Here is a 25,685-nt window from a genome sequence, read left to right on the forward strand (position 1 = left end):
GCCGCATTTGTGGTCGTTGCCGCAACAATCCTCGTGCGTGTCCACGGCTATATACTGTACACAATGAGAACTAGGTATTGTTATTATGTATACGCAACGATAAAAGAAAAAGGTATGGGGGGAAGGGGGGGCAGGTGTAGGAGCGACGAGCTGGGCAATACTGCGAGGAGACTGTCCGAGGTCCTGCCGATGGGCTCCTTGTACTCTCCTGATGGCTCCTCGCGCAACCAGCGGCACCGGCCAATCGGAGCTTTCGGGGCTTCGTTGGGAAAGGCACCCCCCTTCTTTTGCCTATACATATTGCCACCCTTTCTCTCTCCGTGAGTGTATGCAAATGTTCTCTGCAGGCAGTCCGTTGCTCGCGCGCGCCCGTGTGTGTGTGTGTATGAGAGCGCGGGTGTGTTAAGATGGAGGTTGCCGGCACGCGACTTCCGCTGCCGAGCGGTTCGTAGACACGCCATCCCCCTCCACACCACCGCCCTTCTATACGTACAAAACTTATACACATGTTACAATGGGTGGTACACCTACTACCAGAGATTTTGCGAGTCTCTTATTGCAGAAAAGGAGCAACGTTATGTATGGGGAGCAAACCCCCCCCCCCTTGTAAACGAGGAGTATAGGACTTTAAAGTGGTTTTTTCTTACTCCCGTGTAAGGTTTTACATATTATGTCTCGCTGCTGTTGACAATTAATTATCAAACGATTGTTTTATCTCTATCGGCAGTAGGGTGTATGTGTGACATTTTGCGACGGCAAACTTTGTTAAACGGCACAGCGATCGGTTCAACGTCTCGAGCGAAAATTGAAAAAAAAAAAAAGAGCGATAAACCGAGCGATTCTACAAACAACCGAGAGTATAATATATATTATGTGTACAAACGAGCAGATAACGGTTGCGAAAAATCTGTGCATGTATATTCGAACTGATGTAACTTCAACTGATTATAGGTATAGACGCGTGTGTGTATATACATCCGACCAGCGAAGGTTATCGAGTAGAAGCTGCAGTATCTTATTTCTCTGCCCACACTTTGTATATAATATATCATGTAAACCTTGGTTTTTTCGAGAGTTGATGCTAATAGGTTTCGACGCTAATAAAATGCATATGAAAATACATATAATGGTTATCGTCGCGGATCTTTCGGCTCGACGCTATAAAGAATCACAAATGCACATTGAATACGAAATTCTGGAGCAAAAGCAGAGGTCAGTGGAACACACCGCTTGCTCATGCATGTATATAGTCTATAGTGTGTATATATATAGATAAATCGTCGCTCGAACGCTTATATATATATATATATAACACTGTCGCCGCTGTACTTTTTTTTTAGCGCATGTTTAAAAATTCCCTTATCGCTTTGCTCGTGGTCGATCACATAAAAATATTAAATATCCCTCCTTCTCGCGCTCGAGGTTTCATCATGTACGTTAAGCACCGTCGGCAGAAGCCGTCCGTCAGTTGCGTTGCTGCAAGGAAGAACCGATTTTCGACCAGCGTGTGTTTTGTTGGTATATGCAAAGTGAGTTGCCGATCGGCGTTTGAAGCCGCGCGAAAAGCGAGCTCGAAAGTTTACTCGTATAATACCGATCAAGATCGCCACGGCTGAGGAAACTTTTCGGTTACTATACCGTACTGGTTGCCTATCGCGTCGCATTGGACGTCGGATGAACGCGCGAGGGAGCCGCGCTTCCCTAAGCGATTTCAGTGTCGTTTGATCATCGTGTGATTATTAGTGCGCCAACGGCATGTTCTCCCGACTGCGGATCGCTTTCGCGCGAAATGGTACGTGTACATGCCACACGATACAACCATATCTCTCTGTAAATTTTAAATAGTCACGGGTGTGTTCAACTATGTACACAGTGCATGTATACTTGTCCTCCTTTTATACTATTTCGCCAGTGAAAATCTCGCTCGCTTGTGCAAATCGTCGCTATTTCAAATTTAGGGAGATACATAAAATAAAAAAATAAAAAAATAAACCCACCCTCGGGAAAAAAGATTTCAGCGGCCGCCGACGCGGCAGTAGCTCCACTCGTGGCCGGAGCGAGTGCAAGCCGGCGTACCTGAGCAACCCGGGGAACCGGCCGCTGCTCGAGGCGACGGTGGGCCAAGCGCTGGAGGAGGCGGCGCGGCGCTGGCCCGAGCGCGATTGCCTCGTGTCGCTGCAACAGGGCGCCCAGCGCCTGAGCTTCTCGGGGCTGCTCGACCGCGCGGATCGGCTCGCCGCCGGGCTCAGGGGCCTTGGTCTGCGCAGGGCCGACCGGGTCGGAGTCTGGGGACCCAACCACCTCGAGTACACGCCCCGATATACGATCAAAAATGTCCACAATGTCACTATTCATCCGTAAAATCATGTGTACAGGTGGCTGGTGAGCTACATGGGGGCGACACGGGCAGGCTTGGTGGTGGCGGGCATCAACCCGGCGTACCGGCCGAACGAGCTCGAGTACTGCCTGGGCAGGATAGGCGCCAGGGCCGTGTTGGCGGCTGGCTCCTACAGGGAGCAAAACTACGCGGATATGCTGCTCCGGGCCAAGGGGACCTGCCCCGCTCTCGAGCACGTCGTCGTCTGGGGCCAACGGGGACACGTCTCGTAAGCCAAAACACTCCAGCAGCTCCAATACCTACATACATATCGCTCTCCGTGTAGGAATAATCACCTGTATACGCTATAATGTATGCATATCGGACGCTCGACGCGATAAATTTTCCGAGCCACACTTGTTATTCATGGACATTGTGTATACGTGTATCGTCGCGTGTGGGCACCTGCGACATCAGAGTACACGTGTGTGTGTGTAGGGCTTTCCATTTCCGTGGGATGGATAATGGACGAGCCCCTTTTGCTCCAGAGGTCTCCCTTAATTTCTCTGCACGTCGGCGTTCGCCGACAGCGCGCGTACTTGTACCACATGTGCAATGTAAATCTTTTGAAATACATATATATATATATATATGCGATGTATAGGTATGTCCCTTTGTAGGATATGGGTTGTACGTGTGTATAATATAATATATGCCTGCTTATGAGAAATTTTGGGCTCGCGCGGTATAAGGCTAGTAGGTTAAATGAATATTCGATTTCAGCTGCCCTTCTGACCCTCGCCGATCTATCTATCTATGTATATGTACATGTATACGCGGATACACCGGTCAATCTGCCGTCATCGTTGCCTGATGCGGACATCAATAATCCATGCCCCGGTGGCACATTGTAAGTGTTTCTTATTACGCAATTTTTACAAAGATAATTCCGTAAGAATCTGCCTCTCGAAACTTACGATGTGCCACTATATGTTCATGTGTTTTCGATTCGAGTTATTTTAATCGGTATTTTTTTTTTTTTTTTTTTTTTTTTTTTTTTTGTCAAGAATAAACGGCTTGACGAAAGAAAGCCCACAAAGTTGAAGCTCCAATGAAATCGGTTATTTATGACGTTGTTGAAACATTAATTTCAATTGTTCGAACGACAAGAGGATTCGTTGATTTTTCTCGAGCGCTTTATAGGTATCGCGGAGGTGAAAAACACGACGATACAACATCCGCACGTGGCATCGATTTTCCTTGTTAATACGTGTAGCGTCAAATGATGGATCGCTGTCAATCGTCTCTGGAGCGATTTCATTTTTTTTTTTTTTTTTCCTACTCAAAATGCATTCTTCGGATTAAACCGATCCTCTGTACGTGCTATATGTTGAATGACCGTAAACCGGTGCAATCAAACCATGCATTTATCAACACACAGTGTTGCGCCTGTAGCCTTGAATCGTGCAACTTGTACGTACAGGTATACGTAATATATTTCTTATGCGTACATGTACTCACGGCAAAGGGGAAAATTAAAACAGCCGTAGCTGTTTGTCAGTGTCGAGAAAAGTAATTACCGCTCATGGTGTTGATAGTGCGTTTTTTTGTTTGTTGATGGGGAAAAAAAACATTATGCTTTGTTGAAAGAACTCAACAGCTTACAAATTAATGACACGTCGCGAAAATTATACATAGCTACGTGAGTAACGGAGGTGGGCCGCAATCATTGTAAAAGCCCGCGTGTATAGCGTATACGGAATCGAGAAGCTCGAGAAATATAGGTACTCGTGTTTTTTTTTTTTTTTTGTGACTGGCTAATTCGTTAAAATAATTTTACTACGAAACTCGCTCGTAGTAAATAAATCATACCTAGATGGCTCATCTTGGCCGATTGAAGCATCACGAGTATAAAAAAAAGAAAAAAAAAAATGTTTTTATAAAGTGGCACGAGGCGGATGCAAGACGTCGAGGCCTTGGCGAGCAAAAGAGACGTCGAGGCGATTCGAGCGGAGCAAGGGGACATTTCGCCCTACGCCGGGACCAACATACAGTTCACGTCGGGCACGACCGGCAACCCCAAAGCTGCCCTCATTTCGCACCGCGCCCTCGTCAACAACGCCAGACAGGTACACGTACAACCTGCATTGCTTGTAACAATACTTGAGACAATAAAAAAAAAACAAAAAACACCAACGGTATAATATACACATATATACATCATTTCAAAGGCAGTGACGAGGCTGGACGTCGAGGGTCGCAAGATATGCCTAAACGTGCCGTACTTCCACGCCTTTGGTATGATCATGGGCGTCGTGGGTCCCCTGCACGCCGGCTCGACCGTGGTACTCGAGAACCCAACTTTCAACCCCGTCAAGTCCATCGAGGCCATTGTCGGGCAAAAGTGCAGCGTTACCTTCGGCACCCCGACAATGTGGGTAAGAGCTATTATATACTGTATGGTGTTGTTGTTTTTATATGTGTTTGCCACGACTAGGACGTCTTTTTCGTTATTTTTCCCAGACGAACATGATCGACGTGCAAAATCGAACAAACATCAAGATCGACTGTTTGTACACCGGCTTGACCGGTGGATCCCCGGCCACGCCAGATCTTTACCGAAGGATCCGCACTTGCCTGGGCATGGACCACATAAAGGTTATATACTTTATCAACAACATCGAAATAATTTTTTCGATTTCCCCATCGTTTTTAAGAAAAAATAAAATATAATCGCGCGTGTGTCTGTTCCAGTCTATATACGGCTTGTCCGAAACTACGGCAGTTGTCAATCAGTCGTTGCACGATGAGCCGCCAGAGTTGACGGAAACGACCATTGGGTACATATCCGACGACATAGAGATGAAAGTGAGTCAAAGATTTCGTATACGTACTCGTGTTTAATCACCATCAGACGTCCGATCGATGTTTTGTTCGTGTAGGTAATAGACGATAAAGGGGACATTGTGCCGTTCGGTACCCCCGGGGAGCTTTGCGTCAGGGGCTACTGCACGATGATGGGCTACTGGGGTGACGAGGAGAGCACGAAAAAAATGATCCAGGAGGACGGATGGCTCAAGACCGGGGATCAGTACATCCTTCGCGAGGACGGCTACGGGCACATTGTGGGCAGGCTGAAGGACATGCTGATCCGGGGCGGGGAGAACATATTTCCAAAGGTGCGAAGTAAAAGAAATGAAAAAAAAATTAAATAAATAAAGCTTAATTTTCATACATATGTTTGCAGGAAATCGAGGATTTTCTCGCGACCCACCCCGCGATTCTCGAAACTCACGCTTTTGGGGTCCACGACGACGTTTACGGAGAGGAAATTTGCGCTTGTGTGAGACTGAGCGCCGACGCCAAACTGACGGCCCAGGACATCGTGGAGTACGCCAAAGGGAAAATCGCTCGGTTCAAAATACCGCGGTACATCGAGTTTCGCGAGGAATTTCCAAAGACCGCGAGCGGCAAGATACAAAAGTTCAAGCTGAAAGAGGAACTTGAGGACAGAGGCGTAGTCCCGAGGAAACCGCAAAACTGATTCAGGCTGCCAATGCGACGTTCTCCTATGATAATTGTAGCTTTTGTACTCTAATGGGTATAGGGAAAATAAGTTTTTTTTTTTTTTTTTTTTTTTTTTTTTTTTTTACGTAATAGAGAATTGTGCGATTCATTCGATGATGAAAATTGTATACATGACTGTGCTGTTTGGCTATGATGAATATTCAATTTGTGGGTGGGTAACTATTTTGTGTGTCGATTTGAAAAAAAAAGTTGACTCATCGATTTCACCGCATTGTGTAAGGTTTGTCAATTTAATAACGAGTTTCACTTTACTTCTGGAAATTGAGAGGATCCGGCAAAAATGGCTTCAAAATGCTTTCTTGTTTCCAGTATGTCGAACAATTATTGTGTCATACGTGGCAATGAAACTTTCAAATTCTATTTATTAGATAATACTTACGATCGACTCTTTAAATAAATTTTTTTTTTTATGTTTTCCCATAGTTGCATTAATTTATAATAAAGTGTATTCATTGATAACGTTTTCTATGGTTGTGAACTATATTGTACAAGTAAACGAAAGGGGTGTGATAAACAACGTTTACTTTTTTGTTATAAATTTTTTATCAACAAAATCATATATTTTAAAAATACATTATGAATAAAGTTATAATTTTTTTTAAATACACTTACGTTCTAACATGTTTCTGTTTTAACAACAGTATCAACGATCAAATAGTCTAAAAAAAATTGTTTTTTAATTTAAATTTCATGAAATATGAATGATAATAACATCTACATAAGTAAAAAAAAAAAAATCATTTTAAGGCATCTTTTACACCAAGTGCGCTTAATCTTAGCATAATAGCGAAATCATGAATTCGTGCAGGTTGCAATCTTCGGTGATTTTTGCACTTGTTACATAATATACTATCAATTTTAAATAAAAAAAACTTATTTTATTCTCATGATGCATCCTAATTTTCAACTAAAAACCTATAAAAACTAAATTACGTTGAACAAATCGAATCAATATTTCTCTTTAAGATGCATTTTAACTTAATATGACTTGTGACGTATGCATAGTTCATCAAACTGATCATTTTTTTTTCAACAGTTGAGAAATACTATTTGCATTGACATAAAGATGAGCGTCAAATAAAATTTCTCTTTTCTGTTGTTACAGTCAAGTTGATTTCTTTGAGTAAATCATAGAGCTGCATACAGAATGGCATCTTTCCGAGATAGCCACTTAACATTTTAATAAATAAAATGTACAGTTTCTCGATTTATATCCTTCATTCCTTCTAGTGGAATGTTAATATTTATATTGATTAAGATTTAAAAAGAGGATCTGATTTGCTTGGTTCGTCTGAAAGAAGAGCATTCAGATCTATATCTTGCATGTTCATGGAATGTTGGTTTGAACCTGAAAATTAAAAAATTTTTGTTATAACTTAAAGCATTCAAACTTATAAAATATTTTGAATGCATTATGAAAGTATTTCTTGTATCATTACCAGCGTGCGCCAAAAAAAGATCTTTCAGAAATCCCAATTCTTTGCTCAGCATTTTGATTTTTTCTTCCAAAACCTCATTTTCATTCTTCAGCTGATTAACTCGATCCAATGTTTGTTGTGTTCTTATCTTGCTTTTCACTCTAGACTTTTTGACTGCCTGGAAAATAGTACAGATCACAAATTAAATAGTTGCATTCAGTGTACAATCAATTACAATGTATTTGATAAAATACTAGTTTACCTGGTTATTTCTGTCTCTGCGTTTCCTGTAGTCTTCATCGTCATCATCCTCGGATAAATGCTTCTTTTTTTTATTGGAATTTTCTTTATTTTTGGGAGCCATCTGCAACATTTATTGTCAATTGTAAAACATTTTTTAATAATTTGATTAAATCAGCCAACAAATATTGAAATAAAAGTGCCGTGTTTCAGAAAATTATAATCACACTACATGTATAACACAGGAAAACGAAATCACTTAAAGTTACATAAAAGCATTTGCTAATAAACCTCATTACATAAACAAAGAGTAAACGTAAAATAATAAATCCAATTCAACAAATTTAGGAGTCACAAACAGTTGCTTAAAGTTGAAATAAAAGTGAAAAATCGTGAAAGCAACAAGTATATTTCCGACATCCTAATTATACTATAATTACCTTATCTTTAAGATAGTAAAAAAAGTCCAACTTGAATGACTTTTGAGTGACTCACTCAAAGTTTAAAAAACACAAAACTAAGCTTTAAGAAAGAAAATTTGTCAAATTCAATAACCGCGTACATGAACATGTAGATCAAATTACTTTTTAGCAAAACAAAAAAAAAATTGAAAACGGCCTGTGTCTGGACTCACCTTCCTCTGACACACACTCTTGCACTGGCACAGCGAGATATGTCGCAATCCAAATAACTTGGAACTAAAACTCAAGGCAATACTCGTATTTTTTCAATCTTTTTATCCTAAAAGAGTTCACGTGCTGAGTATTTATTGATCGATATTCTACGGTAATTTTGGCAATCACGTTAAAATATAATGACGCAATAACTTGCCAAAGAATAAACGTGTTGCAATGACCACCAATGCTTCACAATGACGACGTTTCGACTGATTCGAACTCGAGTCGAAACTCGAAAGCAGTGTGTTACCCAGATGTTCTGATCTACCGTGTGTGCCCGATGACGTCACAAGCAGCTTTAAAGTCTCCTAAAGTCACCAATATGCGCCGCTAACATCGCCCAATCGCCGACGGCGACAGACGACAGAAAAAAAAAATTCTGTTCTGACATATTATTTAAAATCGGCAAAGAAAGTCACAAATCGACAATTGAAAAAACTTGTTGAAACAAGCTCAAAAATCACCTGAATCACCAATTTGGTGGCAAGGTACAAGGAGCACCGCTCTTTAGACTTACAATTTATGATTGTTTAATTTGTAAGTAACGAAATTATGAACTTAATAGGTATAAAGTGTCTCACGACTTGTTATAGATTGGGCTGAGGATATAAAAATAATGTAACACGTAGCAAGTAAAAAATATAAAAATTTCTATTTATTCAATGAAAACATTTCCAATTTCTTAACTTGAACGTCAAATGATCGAAAGTTAAAAAGTATCTTAAAATAGTTAACGTTTGAAAAATGAGGTGTTCAGGTAACGTAAACACGTACTGTACAAGTTTTTTGTTGTTGCTATTCAACATTAAATAATATGAATTATGGAGATAATACAATGGAAAAATATGATTGGATGAGCTTGAATAAGTAAATTGATTTCGCGAACCTGAGATGTAAAGAGAAACTTATAAACAAGAAAAAAAATTAATAGGTGCCCGGGACGAGCGCGGTTGACTTCACTCGGGCTCTGAGCCGCTTTCGCTGCCACTACCACTGGCGCTGCCGCTACCACTGGCACTCCCACTGGCACTACCGGCTTCACTGGCAGAACCTGAGCGCGAACGGGACCTCGAGCGTGACTGCGATTTGGCCGGGGAGCCCGAGCGTGACCTTGACGGGGAGTGCGACTGTGAAGAACGCACAGAGCGACTCGAGCGCGTGGAGCGCACAGAGCGAGCTTTCGAGGGCGACCGGGACCGATATCTCGACTTGTCAGAATTGTGGCTCGAAGCCCGCGAAGATGAACGTGATCTCCCCTCATTTTTGACTTTCTCAACCTTTTCTTCGTTCTCGCCTTTCTCGTTATCTGTGTTATCTTCATCAGCATCCTCGTTTTCTTCCGCATCGGATCCTGAAAATGAAGAGACATTTTTGAATGCAATTAACACTCAACCATGAGCAAATCACTGCGAGTACGGTACCTCTTTCTGCGTTCTTGTCCTCGGTCTTTTGAGGTACCATTTCTTCTTCCTCTTCTTCCTCCTCTTCGTCTTCCTCACAAGGTGGTTCAAGTTGTTTTTCTCTGTAACGTTGCATACGGAATTCTGTGGCGTTCAATGGCCGGTGGCGTACCACAAGCCTCGTGTTGTTAGCCGGTTGTCCAACCTTCTGTCTACGCTTACTTAGTCTTACACGCGTCTCCAATTCATTATAATACACCTGCACGAAAATTGAGCCGTTTATTTACCCACTATTTATTATTATTGTACATCTTGACAAGTAAAAATTATTTGTATTTACCCCATCTTCACGCATAACGAGGAAATAATTTTCTTCGTAACCTTTGGAGGCCTTACTTTTGACATTCCAGTTGTACTCTCTAGCCATCTTGTAATCATACTCTTCGTCTTCGGCATAGTCAATATTAGAACAGAAATCTCGCTTTCTCTTTTCGAGAGTTTCCTCAAACGGTAAGAAGTAAGCAACAAACTGTTCTCCACTTTCATCCATCACACCACTAAAATAAAAATTTTACCAATTAGTTTCTGTTCTTGTGAGTAAGTATTCATGAAAATAAGTTTTGCTTGATCACGATTACCGAATCATTGCTTGAGACATCTCTTCAATTTGTGCAGGAACCGACAGTCCCATAGGTGCTGGGTCAGAATCAAAAATAACTTGGGCACAAGGGTATTTCCACAGCTACACATTTGAAAATCCATAATCAAAATCAAACACTCCGCCGTACTACGTTTCACAACAAGGTATACCTTGAAATCTGGAAAAACAGGAGAAATTTCCACAGGATGAACGTTAGCTTTACTGTAATGTTTCTCAATGGGTTTCTTATTGTCTTCAAATGTTTTCTCAATAGCTTTAATTTGTGAATCGCGATCCATACATAACGTTTCTTCCTGAAGTAAAAAAGAAAAAAGCGATCAAAATAACAATTAAATCGAAGTGATGAAATATTAACTTTGCGTTATAGATAGTAAATAAAAGTTACCTTAAAGTGCTTTTTAATATTATGACCAACTTTTGCTTCAACTTTGTCAGATGTGGTTTGAGGTTGAAATCTCGTTTGTTCCGTGGAAATGTATTCTGTACGTCTGAGCCAAGATACACTTTTTGCATGATGCTTGGACCTTTTCGAATCTTGTGGCATAAGAACATCCTCTTCCAGTAACTTTTCATCTGCAGGATCTAATTGAGCATTTTGATCACTGGTGTAAGTCTCTCTGTTTATCAAATCGATCTCAACTCCCAAATCGTCCTCAGTGAGTACGTCGTACTTATAGTTGCGCTCTAGAGATGTTGGATTATACTGAATAAACCTACAAAGAAAAATTCAATTATGCAAGAAGTTGACTATCATCTGAGCTGTTGTTGAATAGATTAAATGTGCTGCTTGTTACCTGTTTGTGTCAAAGGGATAACTAATGAACTTTGGATCAAATGCAATGTCTGGAAGCGAGTTGCAAAATTTGACTTTGCATATAAGCTCCAATCTGAAACAAAAATTAAACATTAAAGTAAAATGTTGTGATGCTTATTTATCTTGAGTAAACATAAAATAAAGATTGAGTGTCTTTGAATCGGTTGTGTTAACAGAAAAACTGAGGATTGTAAAGGCGATTACTGTTTACCTTTTCTCTGCTGGTCGTGCTACACTGCGCTTCTCAGCAGCTCCGTTCTGTATGGTTGGAGGCATTGTTCAGAGATTCGAGAAGATTTAAAAAAAAATCACTTGTCAAATAATTAAATTTGACTGTTAAGGCTGTTAAAGCTCTTCATTTCGTACAAAAATGTAAGTCAAACGTAAACACCATTTCTGATTATTGTGTACAACAACCTGTTCGGCAGTTCTGCAGTAACTGCGATCTCAAAATCTCAGCGGATGCGCGGCGCGGATACGTGATATTTTGATTATCTATATTACCTACATGAAGAAATTTTTTTATTTACGGGATCGGTATCGGTAGATCGGTACACGGATACTTATATAAGTGATGAAACGAATGGTTTGATAACTTTTTTCGATATCAAAAAAAACCGTTGCATAAAATTGAATGCTTATGCGAAAATATGAAATAATGTGGATATACATACATACAAATATATACTTATATATATTTGATCAGCTGATCAAGTGACGTCAAACTGTCAAACTGCAATTCTCCGTCGATCAAGCAGAACGTCGTCTTTGCTCCATATTCTCCGCAACTGCTCCAAATGATCTCGTGACCAAGCTTGTGATCGAAGATGAAGAAGCAGTAGGTGTTGTGCGCGTAACTTGTTATTGACTGTATATCGAGCAGCCCAAATAAATAATATAGAATAACAATACCAAAACAATCGAGGAGTGGGTGCTTTTCAGCCGTATTAAGAAGAAAGGACTCGTGAGTCTCCTTCTCTGCAACCATGGCGGATCGCACGAACATTAAGGAAATCATCCCGGCCTTGCCGGACGAAAACATCGGTGAGCCCTCCCAGGAGCAGCCCCTCCCTTCCGCGCAATAACACTCCTCCTCTTGTTCATCGCCTTCTCCTGGTTCTAATGACAAACGATTTGTTACTTATACCTTTGTCTTTTCAGATATGCTTGCTGCAACGAGCATGCTGCAGCAGCAGGCTGCTGACATTAGGAGCCAGAGGATCAATTGGCAGGCTTATCTTCAGTTAGTACCCAAAGCAATGATTATATCATGACTTAGAACCTTTGTTGGCACTTGGCAAGCTTTGTTTTTTATTTCTCATCGTCTCTTGTCCACCAGGTCTCACATGATCTCAAAGGAGGATTACGACTTTATTGTTGCTTTTGATACAAGTGACACTAATGTCAGAGAGGCCAAGCTCAAAGAAAACCCTGGACAGGCTGCCAAGACTTTCCTCAATTTACTTGGCCACGTATCCAAAGATCAGACCATTCAATACATCCTTACCATGATTGATGACATGCTCCAAGTACATATCCAGTTGATGTTTTAAAACTGAAGGTCGTCTTCACAAAGACTCAAACGTTCATTTTTCCAACAGGAAAATCGTAGTCGTGTGGAAATTTTCAGGGAACACTCCACTCGTAAAAGAGAATCAGTCTGGGGACCATTTTTGAACCTCTTGAACAGACAGGATGGTTTTATTATGAACATGACAGCTCGAATAATTGCTAAATTAGCCTGCTGGAGTCACGACCTTATGGAAAAAACTGACCTTCAATTTTACCTGACATGGCTCAAGGATCAGCTCAAGATCAGCGTAAGTTTTTGAATTTCGAAACAAAATTGAACAAAGAAAAAGAACTTTTACTCAAAAAATTTTTGGGTTTTATTGTTTTTGCTGTGATTTAGCAATATTGATTTTAACTCACTAGTTGACCAATAGTAGTTTCATCTATCAACGCTTTTTGCAGGCTTTTTTCACTTTTCTATATTTTTCATTTGAAATCATACTCATATACAAGTGTCTGCTTTGTGTGTTACTAACTATAACTGTTCATTGAGATTAACTTATTATGCATTTTGTGAATTAAAAAATTGCTGGTGCTTTGTAAGAACAAATGTTTTTAATCAAGCTTGGTTATTTTTAATGAAAAGGGATCATTTTTAACGACTACATTATTTAAAAATTGTGTGATTTATAGCTTTCCAATATTCTAGCATGACAAGAAAAATAGTTGCGCTATAAATTAACGAAAGAAAACTAATACATAGCTTTTAAGTGTTGCTTACTTGTCTCATGATAAAAGAAGTCTCAAAATTAATGACAACAAAAGCATAAGTAATTTTTCAAGTAATCATTGGCAAAAAGTGGGTTTTTTAGTTTGAAGCCCTACAAGAGGGAAACATGCATGCCGAGATAGTACAAGATGCCAATTCCACTGAAGCTGGAGAGGCCAATGAGCTACATGAATTGCTCAACCCGGTTGGTTTAGCAACTCACCATAATTTGTTAATGGTTGATTTTTCACTAACTAAGTATTGAAAACCAAGTTTTTTTTACGAAAATAATTATCAAAAGAAAACCTTTCATACGAAGCACTTTGCAACAATATTTCGTATTTGAGTTTTTTTTTTTTTTTTTAATTTTGTTTTTAATAGCTCTTTCGTTACCTTCATTTTTTTTCTTTTGCCCATTAATAAAATTAATAAGTATAGCCTTGATGCAACTTGCATGATTATTAATTTCATGATCACTAATAAAAATGATCTCAACACTTCATACTATTGATCTTATTTTCACACAAGTGAAATGCTAGATGCATCTACTATTGAGAATATTTATTAAAATAGACAAATAAATGAATAATTAAAGTAAATGGTTGATAAATTAAAATATTGGGAAAAGAGTAGAAACATACATTTGATCAATATTAAATCTATGATCTAGAATAACGATTACATTCAATCAGTGGCAAGATGTCTGCAAATGATGCTTAGAATAGATGAGTATCGTTTTGCCTTTGTGTCAGTTGACGGAATTTCCACCCTCTTAAGTGTTCTCTCTGGCAGAGTTAATTTTCAAGTCCAGTACCAGCTGATATTTTGCTTATGGGTACTCACCTTTAATCCCTTACTTGCTGAAAAAATGAATAAATTCAACGTCATCGTCATACTAGCCGATATTTTGAGTGACTCCGTTAAAGAGAAAGTCACGCGAATCATCCTTGCAGTATTTAGAGTAAGTTTGTTCAACGTGTTTCTTGAATTTGATTATCAATCTTGATATTACGAAAATTTCTTTAGAACTTGATCGAGAAAGTAGGAGATTTGCAAGTTGCAAAGGAGCATTGTATTGCCATGGTTCAATGCAAGGTCTTGAAACAGTTGTCCATCCTCAGTCAAAGAAAATTCGATGACGAGGATATTACAGACGATATTGAATTTTTAAATGACAAATTACAAGCGTCTGTTCAAGATTTAAGTTCGTTTGATGAATATGCTACAGAAGTGAAATCTGGCAGACTAGAATGGTCACCTGTGCACAAGTCCGGGAAATTCTGGCGAGAAAATTCGAGTCGTCTCAATGAAAAGAATTACGAACTGCTTCGTATCTTAGTTCATTTGCTGGAAGTCAGCAAGGACCCTTTAGTACTGAGTGTTGCTTGCTTTGACGTTGGAGAATATGTCAGACACTATCCTAGAGGCAAACAGTAAGTTAAACTTTTTCCAGAAACAGTGCTTATCAAGAAATTAACTGTTTTTTTTTCTATTCACAGCATCATTGAACAACTAGGCGGTAAGCAGTTAGTTATGCAGTTACTGAGTCACGAAGATCCTAATGTTAGATATGAAGCACTTTTAGCTGTACAAAAGTTAATGGTACACAATTGGTATGTTGGACTTTAGATTATTTTTGACATCACACAATTATTGTTCACTGATATCAATCTCAAAATTAAAAAAAATAAAAACTTTTTCAGGGAGTATCTAGGGAAACAACTGGAAAAAGAACAAACAGGAAGTAGCGGAGCACCAGGAGCCAAAGCTGGAACTCAGGTGCCTGCTAAAGCTTAATTTTTTAAAAAGCTTGAGCTTTTTTTACATCTGAGCTTAAAGTTTGTTAATAATTGATTTTCTTGAATTGTTGATTTTAAAATGTTTTCAATAAGAAATTTACTTTTTGATCAAAAAGTTTTAGAAATCTGTAACTATTTTAGTATAATAACTATTGCATTATATTGTACGTATAGATATGTATAAACAACTTCGCTAATCAAAAGTTACAAAAAATTATACATGTACGGCAAACAAATTTCATTCAATTTCAAAAAAGTTAAGAATATTATTTTTAATTGCTGTTAAGATATCTAGTGTAGAAAAAAATCAACTAAGCTTAAATAATTGTGTACATAATCTTCATTTCACTTGGAATGCAGTACACATTATGTGGGCATATGAAAATTCCTAACTATTCATGCAAACGATAAAAAATATGTAATATAATATTCAATTGTTATTTCGAAAATGAAAGTTTATGTCCAATTCTAATAAATAAAAAAGAAATATTATATCAAAACAGTTTTAAATTAAAAATCTCCAAAATCTTTTATGTACAAAGTAGTATATACATTCATCACCTATGAAGTATGTATTGAAAATTAGCACAAATTAAAAAAAATTATTTTTCGGTGAAAGTTATTTTCACATTAATATTACACGAAGTTAGCTGCGTAACGAGATATTTAAAAATGTAGGGCATTTCAATTTCGCCAATTTTGCCGTCATCTCCACACAACCGACACCTCATCTTTTTTTCTCCTGCACCTGCTTTACTCATTACGACTTCCATTACGGGTCCAATTAAAGTCCCACATTGTTTGCAAACCAGTAACTAAAGGAAAAAAAATTATAAAATATGATATTTGCTCTTGAGCGCTAATTAAATTTTTAAAAAGTTAAGTGACGTTTACCAATGTTTTATCTGAACAATGAAATAATCGATCTTGAAGAAGAAAAGAGCAACCATGCGATATTAATGAATCACGCTCCATTTCACCGAATCTGACACCACCTCCTCTTCGTCTTCCTTTAATAGGTTGTTTGGTCAAAATGTCAGAAGGCCCGGTACTTCTTACCTGAGTTGGAAATATTATATCAAAATATTTTGTATAGTTTTCCAATTTAAGTTTAAATGTTGAAAATATTCACCTGCCACTTGTCTGAGACCATATGTCGAAGCCTTTGATAATATACAATACCAAAAAATATGTCGGCTTTCATTTCATGACCATCTATGCCAGAGTACAGTCTTTCAGTTCCATAGTAGTTGTAGCCACCCTGTTCAAGTAATTTTCCAAAGTACTCAACAGCAGTATCATTTTCAGAAAATCTAAACGGCGTTGCATCGTGAACTAAACCGTGGACTGCAGCCGATTTACCAGCCATGACTTCGATCATCATAGCTGCAAATTTTCAAGTCACATGTATCAAAACTTTAAGAATTATCGAATTAAAATGCAATGTATTTCGTTCTTACCAATTGTCATTCGACTCGGAAAACCATGAGGATTGAATATAATATCTGGTACGAGACCAGTTTCCGTAAAGGGCAAATCTTCTGCAGGCCACTTTTGTGAGCAAATACCTTTTTGGCCAGCACGAGAGGCAAACTTATCGCCAACATTCGGATTACGCTAGCAAATGTTAATTTAATTTCAATTACAAATATGAATCAAAATAAGATTAATATTTTTATGAAAAATCTTAAAAGTTTACTTACAGAAATTCGATATGTGATACAGGCTTTTCGATTGACACTTTGGTGTAAAGTCCCGCAAAGTTTTACGTTATCTACAAACATGTCTTCTTTTCCAGAATATTTTTTCAATACAAATGTCTTTTGGTCTCCGTCGAAGAAACTAAAATTTTTTTTTTCCAACTCAACAAAAAATTGTACGGGAATAAATAATGTAGTCGAATAAATTTTTACCAATAGAAAGGATCTCCAAATTTAATGATTGAGCCCGGATTTGGTAATCCATCAGAATCCAGTTTATCTCCGATGACCGAATTCTGAGGATCCTTAGCAAAATAGTCCCCTTGTTCTTTTAATTCTATGAATTCTGATTTGTAAATCATACCATGTGCAAAACCTCGCTCATACGCGGCTTTGTTTATGATCATAGCATCTTCCATGTCATAGCCCTAAAAGGAAAAATATTGCAATTATGTTGTTCGTATTTCATAATGAATTATTGACTTGTTTGTGCTGGTAAAATTCTTATACTTACAGTATACGAAATTACAGCGACAATGGCGTTTGTACCAACAGGAAATTCATCAAGATTAATATGATCATAATGAACGGGTCTGAACAATGGCGTTGATGGAGTTTGTAATCTGTATGCTTTCGTTTCTGTTTGTTGCTGCCATGTGAGACATGGAGTACCCATCGTTTGTTTCACCATCTGAATCAGAATACATTTAAATTGTGCTGCTGAGAAATCGGTTGAGTGCATAAATAATCGTGTTTTCGATTATCATTTACCTGACATTGATACATATTTCTTGGACTTTGATTGTAATCTGACAAAGGAGTTAGAGAAGCCAAGTTACTGAGGAAAGCCGTTTTGGAAAGCTCTTGATGAGTAGTCAGCTAAAATAATTTTTCGTAATGTGATTTATTATATACTCGTCAAAAAAATTTTTTTTACCACAGAATTTCACTTACGCCTTCGTATGCTTCTTCAGCTGTAACGCAAATGTTTAAATACACTTGTTCAAAGGTACCTATCAATTCCGTTTTATTGACTAGCAAATTTTTTACGGGTCTCATCATCCGAGCTGAATTTGTGAAAAGAAAAATGCCGGGATACTGAAGTGCAACATTTTTTTTGGGCACAAAAACTATTTCCATTGTTGGTGGGACCTGAATATCAAGTTTCCACAAATCAACAATTTGAAAGTTATAATTTTTTTTTTTTTACAAAAACATACTCATTCTTATTGATGCTTACCTCCTCATTGGTTTTTAAAATACGTAACTTGTCAACAACTCTGTCAACAATATTATCCTCTATTAAACCTATAATTTTACCATCTAAATGAACAGTGTAGGAATTTTTCCAGTCATCAACAGTTGATAAGGAAAGCATTCCTAATGTTAGTAAAACATTAGGAACAGCGTTCTTCAATTTTGGATCAGGATGTTCGGTAATGGTGCAGTTCATTGTCAAGTGATTAAGAAGACCACATGGAGTACCATCTGGAGTGTGTACTGGGCAAATAAAACCTAAAAACACCATTGTATAAATTGTGCTTATCGTGGAGAAACACTATTACGCAAAGTATCAAGCATTTGTAAAATTAATATCATACCCCAAGCATCGGGTAGCAATTGTCTGGCTTCTGTTGTTCTCATCTGTTGGAAGAAAGAACCCCTATGAACTGCTCTAAAGTGAGACATGTATCGTGTTCTATTAATGTTTTCAGCGACAATAGTCAAGCCTGAATGTTGCAGAAGGCCCAAGCCACTTTGAGATCTGATATTGCCAGTAGATAAAAAATTTTCCATTTGCGAATCAAAAGTACCGCAATATTTGAGCATATTTTGCATTTCCTCTGTAAAGTTTTATAAATCATGCACCCAATTGTTGGTAAAAAAATAATTTGCTCAGAAAAACATTACTTACGGGTATTCAAAGTAAAACTGTTGCCTACGTTATTAGAACGTTTCGAAATATTCGATCTCAACACCATGAGCCATGAATACAATTTTTCTTTAATGACCTGTAAATATAGATGACCACCAAGCAAACACTCTTGCATCATAACAGAATCCACTCCTTCCACAATGCATTTACCACTAATTAATGCAAATAACTTTTTAGTCATAAAGCAGAAAAGATTAAATTTATCTAAAGGGTCATCGAGATGAATGGCTATGCACTGCCTGTAAGAATAAACTTTGTTTAAAAGAAAATTAACAAATTGCTTACAACTATTAAGCTTTACTAACTTCAATATGAAATCGCAAACTTCTGTATCTGTACAAGTTGGAGGAAGTTCGTAAAATTTTATCCGAAACATTTTTCCAATAAATAATTTGCACTGTTCGTGAGTGTGCAAGTTCAAATCGTCAGAATGAATAGTTCTCAACATGTTCAGAACACAATTTTTGTAATAAACATCATGGTCACAATCGGCAGTCAAGGCATTGTAAATGAATTTATCAGATGCATTCATCAAACACTTTAATACTAAAATCAAAGGTATGTGAAACAACTGTTTTCTATAGGTGAACATTACTTTTACTGAGCCATCAGTTAAGTAGTGTAATGTATTAGTCTAAAAATTAGTAGAAAAGAAAAATAAAGTCAATAAAATTAAAAAAAAATATGTTGCTGACAAGTAATAAGGACAAGTAACTAACCATGGAAGTACAATCATCTGTGACAGATCTCAATAAAATACCCATGTCGCTAAAATATTTTCCTCTTTGCTTCCATGTAGATCTTTTAATGGCTATGGGATAATTTCTTCTGATCATCAGCAGCATTCTTATAAGACGTTCATATCCTTTGATAATAAAGTATCCACCCCACTCTTGCTCATGTTCTTTTACTTTGATCAATTCTGCAGGGCTCAGATTTTGTAGATGACATCTGTTGGACTTGAAAAAAAAAACGTTAAATTAATTGTCATACAGTTTAATATACGTCAAAAAAAAAAAAAAAATTCAAAGTCGGAAGAAAAAAAGGAAGACTGTAATTGAAATTTACCTTGACCATGATTGGTATTTCTCCCAAACAGCGTTCCAGAGTTTCTTGCTTTCTACCATTGATGGACCAGGAGATTTTGGCATTGATCCTACCTTTGTAAGTGACGGCTCTCTGACGACACTCCGTGGGGAGGATTTTTGAATTAGACACACCAATAGTGCCACTAGGGACAGCTGGACGAGAAATGCTAACATGTTCAAATTTCAGCTCGATCTTGTCTCCACTAGGTAACGTCAAATAAACGGGAATCAAGTTCTTTATTGTCGCCGAGAGTCCTTCCTCCAGCATGTAGTTGAATGAATCAACATGTGGCTTTCCAAGCACTTGCAAAAGCTTGAAAAAACGCAATGACATGAACGAAGATCAGACATCGAATGTTTAATTTTTTTTTGCAGAAATAAAAATTTGTCCGTTTTACTTACTGGATTTTGCTTGCAAGCCGGCTTGGCGAAATCCGGCGAGGTATTTGTTAGTTTTGGTTCAATTAACATATTGCTGTTTACATGTGAAATTTAATAATGAATCAAGTACAACTAGTAGTATATATTTGTTACGTACGTGCCAATTTATTTTTAATAATCAAACAATCTCACGGAACTACTCAACTTCCATGCACACGAGAGCACGTGTGTATTTTTTTTTTTTTGGAGTAATTTTACTCTCAGAGCTTGTAGGCGCTGGTGTCTCTTAGAGCTTTTCGAGAGCTTCCCAAAACCACCACATTGTGTGAATTTACATGTAGAATTTGGCGCTGGTGGCGTTGTTTATATCTCTGTAGTCACTCCACAGGTGTTTTTCTCTCGCTTCGAGAGGGCCGCTCGCGGACGTTCTGGCGCGGAAATATGAAGGTGTAAAGTAGGTCGGACCCAATAAATTGTTAAGACAACTCTCGTAAATTAGAAAACGCAAACGAAAAATGTGTATTCCAAAGTATGTGGACAGTTTTTTAGTCCTGAAAATTTTTACGTTTCATTAAAAATATCCCACGCTCTTACTACCCACGTGAGTTTTTAACCCTCTCTATACATCCATGGCTTCCACCAACCCCAACCCTCAACTATGATCACTGTATGTACACCCTGTGCCATATCCAACCAAACACCACAAAATTGGTTCGAAACATTCAGGTTGGAAATATTCCAAGCTTACCTTACTTACAATTTTCTCTACCCTTGCTGGGATCAATAGAAATAAGTGCCCGTTGCCGCCGTGTATTGTAGGTATATGCACGTACTACAGCATCTTCAATTCAGGTAAACAAAGCATTTCGGAAACAGTTCACAACGTGATGCATGGTTGCAGCTGTAATCCAATTTAATTGCTGAAGACGCTGAAGACACGGTGTTTGTTGGTTCTTTTTTGCTTGGTTATCAAATTATTCCTCATGGGGAAAAAGAACAAAAGAAGCAGGAGTAAGTAGATTTACCTATTTTAATTTTTTTTCATTAGTTGTAGCATTTATATCTTCAAAACTTTGTTGCAATCGCCTGAGGGCATCGCGTCTTTTGATATAGAGTTAACAAAAGAGTGTAGTAAATTTTTAGATTTACGGTTAAATTTAATTGGGTATCTACTTTGTTTGCAAAATGTTTTACTTTTTATTAATTGTTCATGAAAATCTCAAACGCTGTGTAAAAGACAAACCGCACCACTTGATTGAAAATTAAAAAAAATTATTTGTAGCGGTAAGACAAAATTTTTAATTATAATCAGCTGATTTATACGACTTACTTCGTACATCGATATATCTATATAATTTGTGTACGTACCCTATGTATAAGTACATACCTCTCGCGAAAAACACAGGTTTTATAACTATGGAAAAAGAGCGCGTTGAAACGCAAAAGCGTTAAATATATTTTTTTATCGTATTCATTCAAGTACCTCTTAGTACATGAGGTTATTCAGAATGTGAAATTTACTTTCCTCTCTAAGTACTCAATTACATTTAATATACTTATTTTAGAAAAAATTTTGGTTTATAAGTGTATACGTAGGTAACGTATTTAAGTGTATGCTTCTAAATATACTTTTTGCTATACGTTGTGTATTTGAAGCACACGTGTTTTGTTGTTGTTATTGCGTCCAACGTTCCGATCGAATAAATGCGTCCAAACTCAAAGTGAACATTTAATTAGATTTAAAAAAAGCACTGCACACAGCTGTGCAATTATGTCAATATTGAGGACTGTTAGATGTTTAAAGAAACTCGCTCAGCCTGCTGTTTCTCCTCACTTGTGCATTAACGGTACTTTCAGTCATCAATGGTTTTTTTTATTTTTTTTATTGCTGCTATTTGAACTTATTCGGTCTTTATAATTTTTGCACGTGGTGACCATAAGTACTTATTTTCATTTTTTTTATTTTACATTTGATTAAATAGCTGCCAGTACAACTACTGACATGGCCAATGCTTCTGGAGTTTCTGATGCAGCTACCAAACAGAAAAGGATTGTCTGGGTTGATATGGAGGTTTGTACATTTAATTTCTAAGTACTACACTGATGGACATTGGAATTATAACTTAATACTTGTTCACAGATGACAGGGTTAGATCCAGAGAAACACAAGATTCTAGAAGTTGCTTGCTTTATTACAGATGAAAATTTAAAAATCATTAGCGAAGAATTTCATAAAGTCCTGCATCAGCCAGAAAGCGAACTTCAAAAAATGGACCAATGGTGTCAAAAAGTCCATACCAAGGAAAGTATTGATAAGGGAGATAGACTTGTAGTAATGTGTCTTGAGTTAATATATTGTGTCACGTAGTTTGATATCGAGAAAAAAAATCTATAACTATGAATTTTTTGGCAGGGGTAAATTTAGTTGGTATTTTTATTTGTAGTCTGGTCTGGTGAAGAAGGTGGAAGAAAGTAAAATAACTGAAAAACAAGTTGACGAAGAGCTTTTGTTTTTCATGATGAAATACATACCAAAGGGAAAGTGTCCAATGGCTGGAAATTCAGTTCATATGGACAGATTATTCCTTCGCAAATTCATGCCTTCAGCAAACGATTACATGCATTACCGGATAATCGATGTTTCCTCGATCAAAGAAGTCGTCAAGTAAACATTGAATCCCTTTATATTTTCATCATTTGACGACGAAAAGATTTTTCTTATTTATATTATCTATTGCTTTTTTCAGACGTTGGAAACCTGAAGTTTATGAACAGGCTCCTAAAAAACTAGGATCTCACGAAGCAGTTGAAGACATTAAAAGTAGTATAGCTGAATTAGATTATTATAGGGCACATATTTTTATGAATAGTAATTTAATTTCATAAACTCCATGGGAACAAAATTGTAATTTCACGAGCTTTTAAATATTGCATATATTTTTTAAAGTTTTAACCCTGATGTCTATATTTTATTACTGTTTCAAGGAGAGGATAATAAATCCTCGTACATGAAAATACTCGTTTGGTACAAGTAAAAAAAAAATTTTTTTTCAATTTCGATGCAGATTTATTTTTTGTGAAAAAAAAGTTGAAATAGTTTTTTTATAAACAATAAATAACATCTAATTCAAAACATTACTGATAGTTGTATTTAATTTTTTTTCCAAGTATTAATAAGTTTTAATTAATAACTTATGCAGAAAAGAGTCACAACTGAATAAAAAGTTTTACATTACAGAACTATACAGAAAAACAATTTTTTTACGTGTTACATGTATTTATTTGTAACTAAAATTTAAATAATTTAAAGATTTTTATTATATACATATTTATAAACTCATTTGTAGTGTGAAAAAATGTTAAATTAACAGTGACATCAATTTATTTGCTATAATTTAGGATTGGGGCCGAAAAATTTATGCCAGGGAAAATCATCTGCGCTATCCTTTTTGGGAGTTTGAATTTTTGTCCATTTTTCATCAAAACCTTGAAGTTCATCTAAAAAAAACAAAGTTTAGTAATTTTAACCATCAGCGGACGCAGTAACTAGTACATAAAATTTAAAAACTTACTTTCATCCATATTAACTATATCTTCTGATTTAATTTCCGATCCATCTTTGGCTTTCTTTGTTACTACTGTATGAACTTTGTCGCCTATTTGTCGAGTCACGGTTGTTTCTTCATTGCCATCACTGTCTCTAACCGTACGACGTTGTTCCAGGCTCCCATCAGGTCGTCTGACAAACTGAGTTGAAACAGACTTCCCAAATGAACGAAAAGAAAATTGAGGCTTGGATGGTTGTACATCTTGAGCTGGATTTTTCCATATTTTGGCCAATTCATTTGATTTGAGTCTAAATTAATTAAATGAAAAAACAGATATATATTTATTTGTTACTTATTTAGTTCACAGAAAATAATCTAAATTTAAACCCATAACTTACTTTCCATCAATATCAGAATCTTGTTTTTGACCATCTGGTAATTCATATGAAGGTTTCAACACGTCATCAAGTGGTTCATCAGCTGGCATTGGTAAGATGTTGTTAAAGTCAACTATTGGAAGAGAAAAAGTAAGTTGAATAGTGGAATAATCAAGAACTCAATTTAAGAATCTCTTACATTTAAAGTGTGAACTTGGTTCATCGTGAGAAGGTTTTAGGACTTCATCTCTAGGCCCTATCGGATTTCCCTCAGGAGATGATGGTCCTGGCAAAGCATCTGGAAGATGAAAAAGGATCGAAATATCATAAGGAAAAGTTTGCAATAATCTAATTTTGTATGCATGTGGTAAAAAAGAAATTCAGCTCACTTCCAAAGAAAACATTAGAATCATTGCCAAAACCATTGAAGCCACCAAAGAAATTTTTCAGCAACTCGTCCATCTGAGTCTCAAAGAAGCGTGTCATTTCAAAGGGATCACTGAATATTCTGAACTGATGGTGATTTCTGCTGTTTGGCAAAAACATATATGCTTTTTACAGTTTACAATTGTAATCATTGTCAATGTAAGTTAATAAACAACAATCTATAACCAACCCGAAATCATTAACGTCGTCGTCGTCATCCTCGTCAGTTTGCCAAATGGGATTCCGGAAGCTGTTTCTGTGTCTCTGTCCATCATTGATCCTAAAACATAATCAAAAGTGAAAAAATGTGGTAAACAAAAGCTGTTAATTGTTCACGCATACACGTTAACGCGTGTAAATAAATACATTCGTTAACGTAGTCGCACAGAAATTTCTAGTACCTACAACAACGCAGTAAAAGTGCCAAACACACTAGATACCTGTATAGATTTCTGATATCGCAATAAAAATATTTCCTTAAAGGTTTAATATCAAACCTGTTCTGCGATGGCTCCTGGTCAGGCGACCCTCTACCAAAAAGATTCCGGAAGAAGTCGAAGATCGGCATCCTCAGATGTCAAAAGTTTCGAAGCTGAATGTCACACAATACTAAATATTGCATCAAACTTACGTTAGTACGATATAACTGAGAGAGAGAGCTGCTGAGCGACAGCCGCAGGGCGCAATCTCAGGACTCTCAGGCGCACAACACTTACGCACTTGCGCACAGACGCAAACCCATCTATATATAAAAAGTATTATTTATTTATAAGCCGTGTGAAATCCGAATAAGTGATGATTTGTTGTTACCGATAAAAACTGATAGCATACGTTACGTATTGGTTTCTGTTTGGATACTCTTCTTTTGTGCATATTCGTATTGTAATTTTTAACAATTTTCTTTGAGGATAATTTGCAAAGCAAGCTTATTAGTTTATTAAAAATTTGAAATTATTTTTTTTTCAAAGTTAATGATTTCATCCGTTGATATGGTATCATTGGACGTGTACAAATAAATTTTGAGACAAAAAAAT

At 37.1% G+C, this 25,685-nt stretch overlaps 7 protein-coding genes across 13 annotated transcripts; 3 read left to right on the plus strand and 4 right to left on the minus strand.

Annotated features, from left to right (window-relative positions):
* Positions 1-1,490: 1,490 nt before the first annotated feature.
* On the plus strand, positions 1,491-5,957 carry Acsf2 (Acyl-CoA synthetase family member 2). The gene is made up of 9 exons (XM_089590631.1): positions 1,491-1,792; positions 2,012-2,306; positions 2,376-2,606; positions 4,263-4,446; positions 4,549-4,755; positions 4,841-4,975; positions 5,072-5,185; positions 5,260-5,496; positions 5,565-5,957. Exons 1-9 carry the CDS (start codon positions 1,756-1,758, stop codon positions 5,859-5,861), a joined length of 1,737 nt encoding a protein of 578 aa, XP_089446757.1. The 5' UTR covers positions 1,491-1,755; the 3' UTR covers positions 5,862-5,957.
* Positions 5,958-6,459: 502 nt separating this feature from the next.
* On the minus strand, positions 6,460-8,500 carry Irbp18 (Inverted repeat binding protein 18 kDa). Of its 2 annotated transcripts, none has more exons than XM_014348710.3 (4): positions 8,202-8,500; positions 7,586-7,687; positions 7,345-7,501; positions 6,460-7,253 (listed from the first exon to the last, which is right to left on the minus strand). In XM_014348710.3, the coding sequence occupies exons 2-4, from the start codon at positions 7,685-7,687 to the stop codon at positions 7,159-7,161; spliced, it is 354 nt and encodes a 117-aa protein (XP_014204196.2). In that variant the 5' UTR covers positions 8,202-8,500; the 3' UTR covers positions 6,460-7,158. The 2 variants fall into 2 exon arrangements, with proteins under 2 accessions (XP_014204196.2, XP_014204197.2); XM_014348711.3 differs by having other exon boundaries at positions 6,462-7,253; positions 8,198-8,499.
* A 483-nt stretch (positions 8,501-8,983) lies between these two features.
* On the minus strand, positions 8,984-11,538 carry LOC111643428 (RNA polymerase II-associated factor 1 homolog). The gene is made up of 8 exons (XM_023391244.2): positions 11,327-11,538; positions 11,096-11,188; positions 10,687-11,014; positions 10,451-10,594; positions 10,279-10,382; positions 9,981-10,197; positions 9,662-9,899; positions 8,984-9,591 (listed from the first exon to the last, which is right to left on the minus strand). Exons 1-8 carry the CDS (start codon positions 11,389-11,391, stop codon positions 9,197-9,199), a joined length of 1,584 nt encoding a protein of 527 aa, XP_023247012.2. The 5' UTR covers positions 11,392-11,538; the 3' UTR covers positions 8,984-9,196.
* Positions 11,539-11,885: 347 nt separating this feature from the next.
* Positions 11,886-17,090, plus strand: VhaSFD (V-type proton ATPase subunit VhaSFD). Of its 4 annotated transcripts, XM_023391246.2 has the most exons (10): positions 11,886-12,159; positions 12,277-12,358; positions 12,455-12,644; positions 12,717-12,935; positions 13,500-13,601; positions 14,067-14,357; positions 14,423-14,829; positions 14,896-15,009; positions 15,100-15,175; positions 16,504-17,090. In XM_023391246.2, the coding sequence occupies exons 1-10, from the start codon at positions 12,102-12,104 to the stop codon at positions 16,510-16,512; spliced, it is 1,548 nt and encodes a 515-aa protein (XP_023247014.1). In that variant the 5' UTR covers positions 11,886-12,101; the 3' UTR covers positions 16,513-17,090. The 4 variants fall into 4 exon arrangements, with proteins under 4 accessions (XP_023247014.1, XP_089446207.1, XP_023247013.1 ...); XM_089590081.1 differs by lacking the exon at positions 16,504-17,090 and having other exon boundaries at positions 13,500-13,634; positions 15,100-15,721; XM_023391245.2 differs by lacking the exon at positions 16,504-17,090 and having other exon boundaries at positions 15,100-15,720.
* RpI135 (RNA polymerase I subunit Rpl135) lies at positions 15,683-20,519 on the minus strand. The gene is made up of 17 exons (XM_023391240.2): positions 20,458-20,519; positions 20,322-20,394; positions 19,900-20,232; positions 19,551-19,790; positions 19,137-19,465; positions 18,811-19,070; positions 18,497-18,739; positions 18,136-18,410; positions 17,850-18,047; positions 17,667-17,774; positions 17,410-17,586; positions 17,109-17,323; positions 16,899-17,037; positions 16,656-16,812; positions 16,328-16,581; positions 16,090-16,254; positions 15,683-16,010 (listed from the first exon to the last, which is right to left on the minus strand). The coding sequence occupies exons 2-17, from the start codon at positions 20,388-20,390 to the stop codon at positions 15,798-15,800; spliced, it is 3,375 nt and encodes a 1,124-aa protein (XP_023247008.2). The 5' UTR covers positions 20,391-20,394; positions 20,458-20,519; the 3' UTR covers positions 15,683-15,797.
* A 1,372-nt stretch (positions 20,520-21,891) lies between these two features.
* Positions 21,892-23,359, plus strand: LOC106636263 (uncharacterized). Of its 2 annotated transcripts, none has more exons than XM_089590381.1 (5): positions 21,892-22,147; positions 22,283-22,371; positions 22,441-22,590; positions 22,745-22,965; positions 23,048-23,359. In XM_089590381.1, the coding sequence occupies exons 1-5, from the start codon at positions 22,072-22,074 to the stop codon at positions 23,184-23,186; spliced, it is 675 nt and encodes a 224-aa protein (XP_089446507.1). In that variant the 5' UTR covers positions 21,892-22,071; the 3' UTR covers positions 23,187-23,359. The 2 variants fall into 2 exon arrangements, with proteins under 2 accessions (XP_089446507.1, XP_089446503.1); XM_089590377.1 differs by having other exon boundaries at positions 21,893-22,147; positions 22,441-22,600; positions 22,743-22,965.
* Positions 23,360-23,502: 143 nt separating this feature from the next.
* On the minus strand, positions 23,503-25,308 carry LOC106636264 (uncharacterized). Of its 2 annotated transcripts, none has more exons than XM_014348613.3 (7): positions 25,149-25,308; positions 24,842-24,931; positions 24,615-24,751; positions 24,425-24,523; positions 24,247-24,358; positions 23,873-24,156; positions 23,503-23,798 (listed from the first exon to the last, which is right to left on the minus strand). In XM_014348613.3, the coding sequence occupies exons 1-7, from the start codon at positions 25,217-25,219 to the stop codon at positions 23,689-23,691; spliced, it is 903 nt and encodes a 300-aa protein (XP_014204099.2). In that variant the 5' UTR covers positions 25,220-25,308; the 3' UTR covers positions 23,503-23,688. The 2 variants fall into 2 exon arrangements, with proteins under 2 accessions (XP_014204099.2, XP_014204097.2); XM_014348611.3 differs by having other exon boundaries at positions 24,615-24,754.
* Positions 25,309-25,685: the final 377 nt, after the last annotated feature.

This window comes from Copidosoma floridanum, unplaced genomic scaffold (assembly GCF_036245765.1).
Source record: "Copidosoma floridanum isolate Cflo_tuat_1 unplaced genomic scaffold, Cflo_Japanese_pri ptg000001l, whole genome shotgun sequence".
NCBI classification, from domain to species: Eukaryota; Metazoa; Arthropoda; class Insecta; order Hymenoptera; family Encyrtidae; genus Copidosoma; species Copidosoma floridanum.

Bases quoted from the DNA above. Each gene is read 5' to 3' on its own strand.
- Acsf2 (XM_089590631.1), top strand. From the start codon at position 1,756: ATGTTCTCCCGACTGCGGATCGCTTTCGCGCGAAATG. The intron at 2,307-2,375 runs GTACACGCCCCG...TCATGTGTACAG, and splicing joins TGGGGACCCAACCACCTCGA to GTGGCTGGTGAGCTACATGG. The intron at 5,497-5,564 runs GTGCGAAGTAAA...ATATGTTTGCAG, and splicing joins GGGAGAACATATTTCCAAAG to GAAATCGAGGATTTTCTCGC.
- Irbp18 (XM_014348710.3), bottom strand. From the start codon at position 7,687: ATGGCTCCCAAAAATAAAGAAAATTCCAATAAAAAAAAGAAGCATTTA. The intron at 7,502-7,585 runs GTAAACTAGTAT...ACTATTTTCCAG, and splicing joins GCAGAGACAGAAATAACCAG to GCAGTCAAAAAGTCTAGAGT. The intron at 7,254-7,344 runs GTAATGATACAA...TTTAATTTTCAG, and splicing joins TCTTTTTTTGGCGCACGCTG to GTTCAAACCAACATTCCATG.
- LOC111643428 (XM_023391244.2), bottom strand. From the start codon at position 11,391: ATGCCTCCAACCATACAGAACGGAGCTGCTGAGAAGCGCAGTGTAGCA. The intron at 10,198-10,278 runs GTAATCGTGATC...TTTTTATTTTAG, and splicing joins ATGTCTCAAGCAATGATTCG to TGGTGTGATGGATGAAAGTG. The intron at 9,592-9,661 runs GTACCGTACTCG...CTTCATTTTCAG, and splicing joins GGACAAGAACGCAGAAAGAG to GATCCGATGCGGAAGAAAAC.
- VhaSFD (XM_089590081.1), top strand. From the start codon at position 12,102: ATGGCGGATCGCACGAACATTAAGGAAATCATCCCGGCCTTGCCGGAC. The intron at 12,645-12,716 runs GTACATATCCAG...TTTTTCCAACAG, and splicing joins TGATTGATGACATGCTCCAA to GAAAATCGTAGTCGTGTGGA. The intron at 12,936-13,499 runs GTAAGTTTTTGA...TGGGTTTTTTAG, and splicing joins AGGATCAGCTCAAGATCAGC to TTTGAAGCCCTACAAGAGGG.
- RpI135 (XM_023391240.2), bottom strand. From the start codon at position 20,390: ATGTTAATTGAACCAAAACTAACAAATACCTCGCCGGATTTCGCCAAG. The intron at 19,466-19,550 runs GTTAGTTACTTG...ACTAATTTTTAG, and splicing joins CAGATGATTGTACTTCCATG to ACTAATACATTACACTACTT. The intron at 18,048-18,135 runs GTAAGCATCAAT...CTTGATATTCAG, and splicing joins TTTTAAAAACCAATGAGGAG to GTCCCACCAACAATGGAAAT.
- LOC106636263 (XM_089590377.1), top strand. From the start codon at position 22,072: ATGTCAATATTGAGGACTGTTAGATGTTTAAAGAAACTCGCTCAGCCT. The intron at 22,601-22,742 runs AGGAAAGTATTG...ATTTTTATTTGT, and splicing joins GTGTCAAAAAGTCCATACCA to AGTCTGGTCTGGTGAAGAAG. The intron at 22,966-23,047 runs GTAAACATTGAA...TGCTTTTTTCAG, and splicing joins TCGATCAAAGAAGTCGTCAA to ACGTTGGAAACCTGAAGTTT.
- LOC106636264 (XM_014348611.3), bottom strand. From the start codon at position 25,219: ATGCCGATCTTCGACTTCTTCCGGAATCTTTTTGGTAGAGGGTCGCCT. The intron at 24,755-24,841 runs GTTGGTTATAGA...TTTGCCAAACAG, and splicing joins GACGACGTTAATGATTTCGG to CAGAAATCACCATCAGTTCA. The intron at 24,524-24,614 runs GTGAGCTGAATT...TTCATCTTCCAG, and splicing joins TTCTAATGTTTTCTTTGGAA to ATGCTTTGCCAGGACCATCA.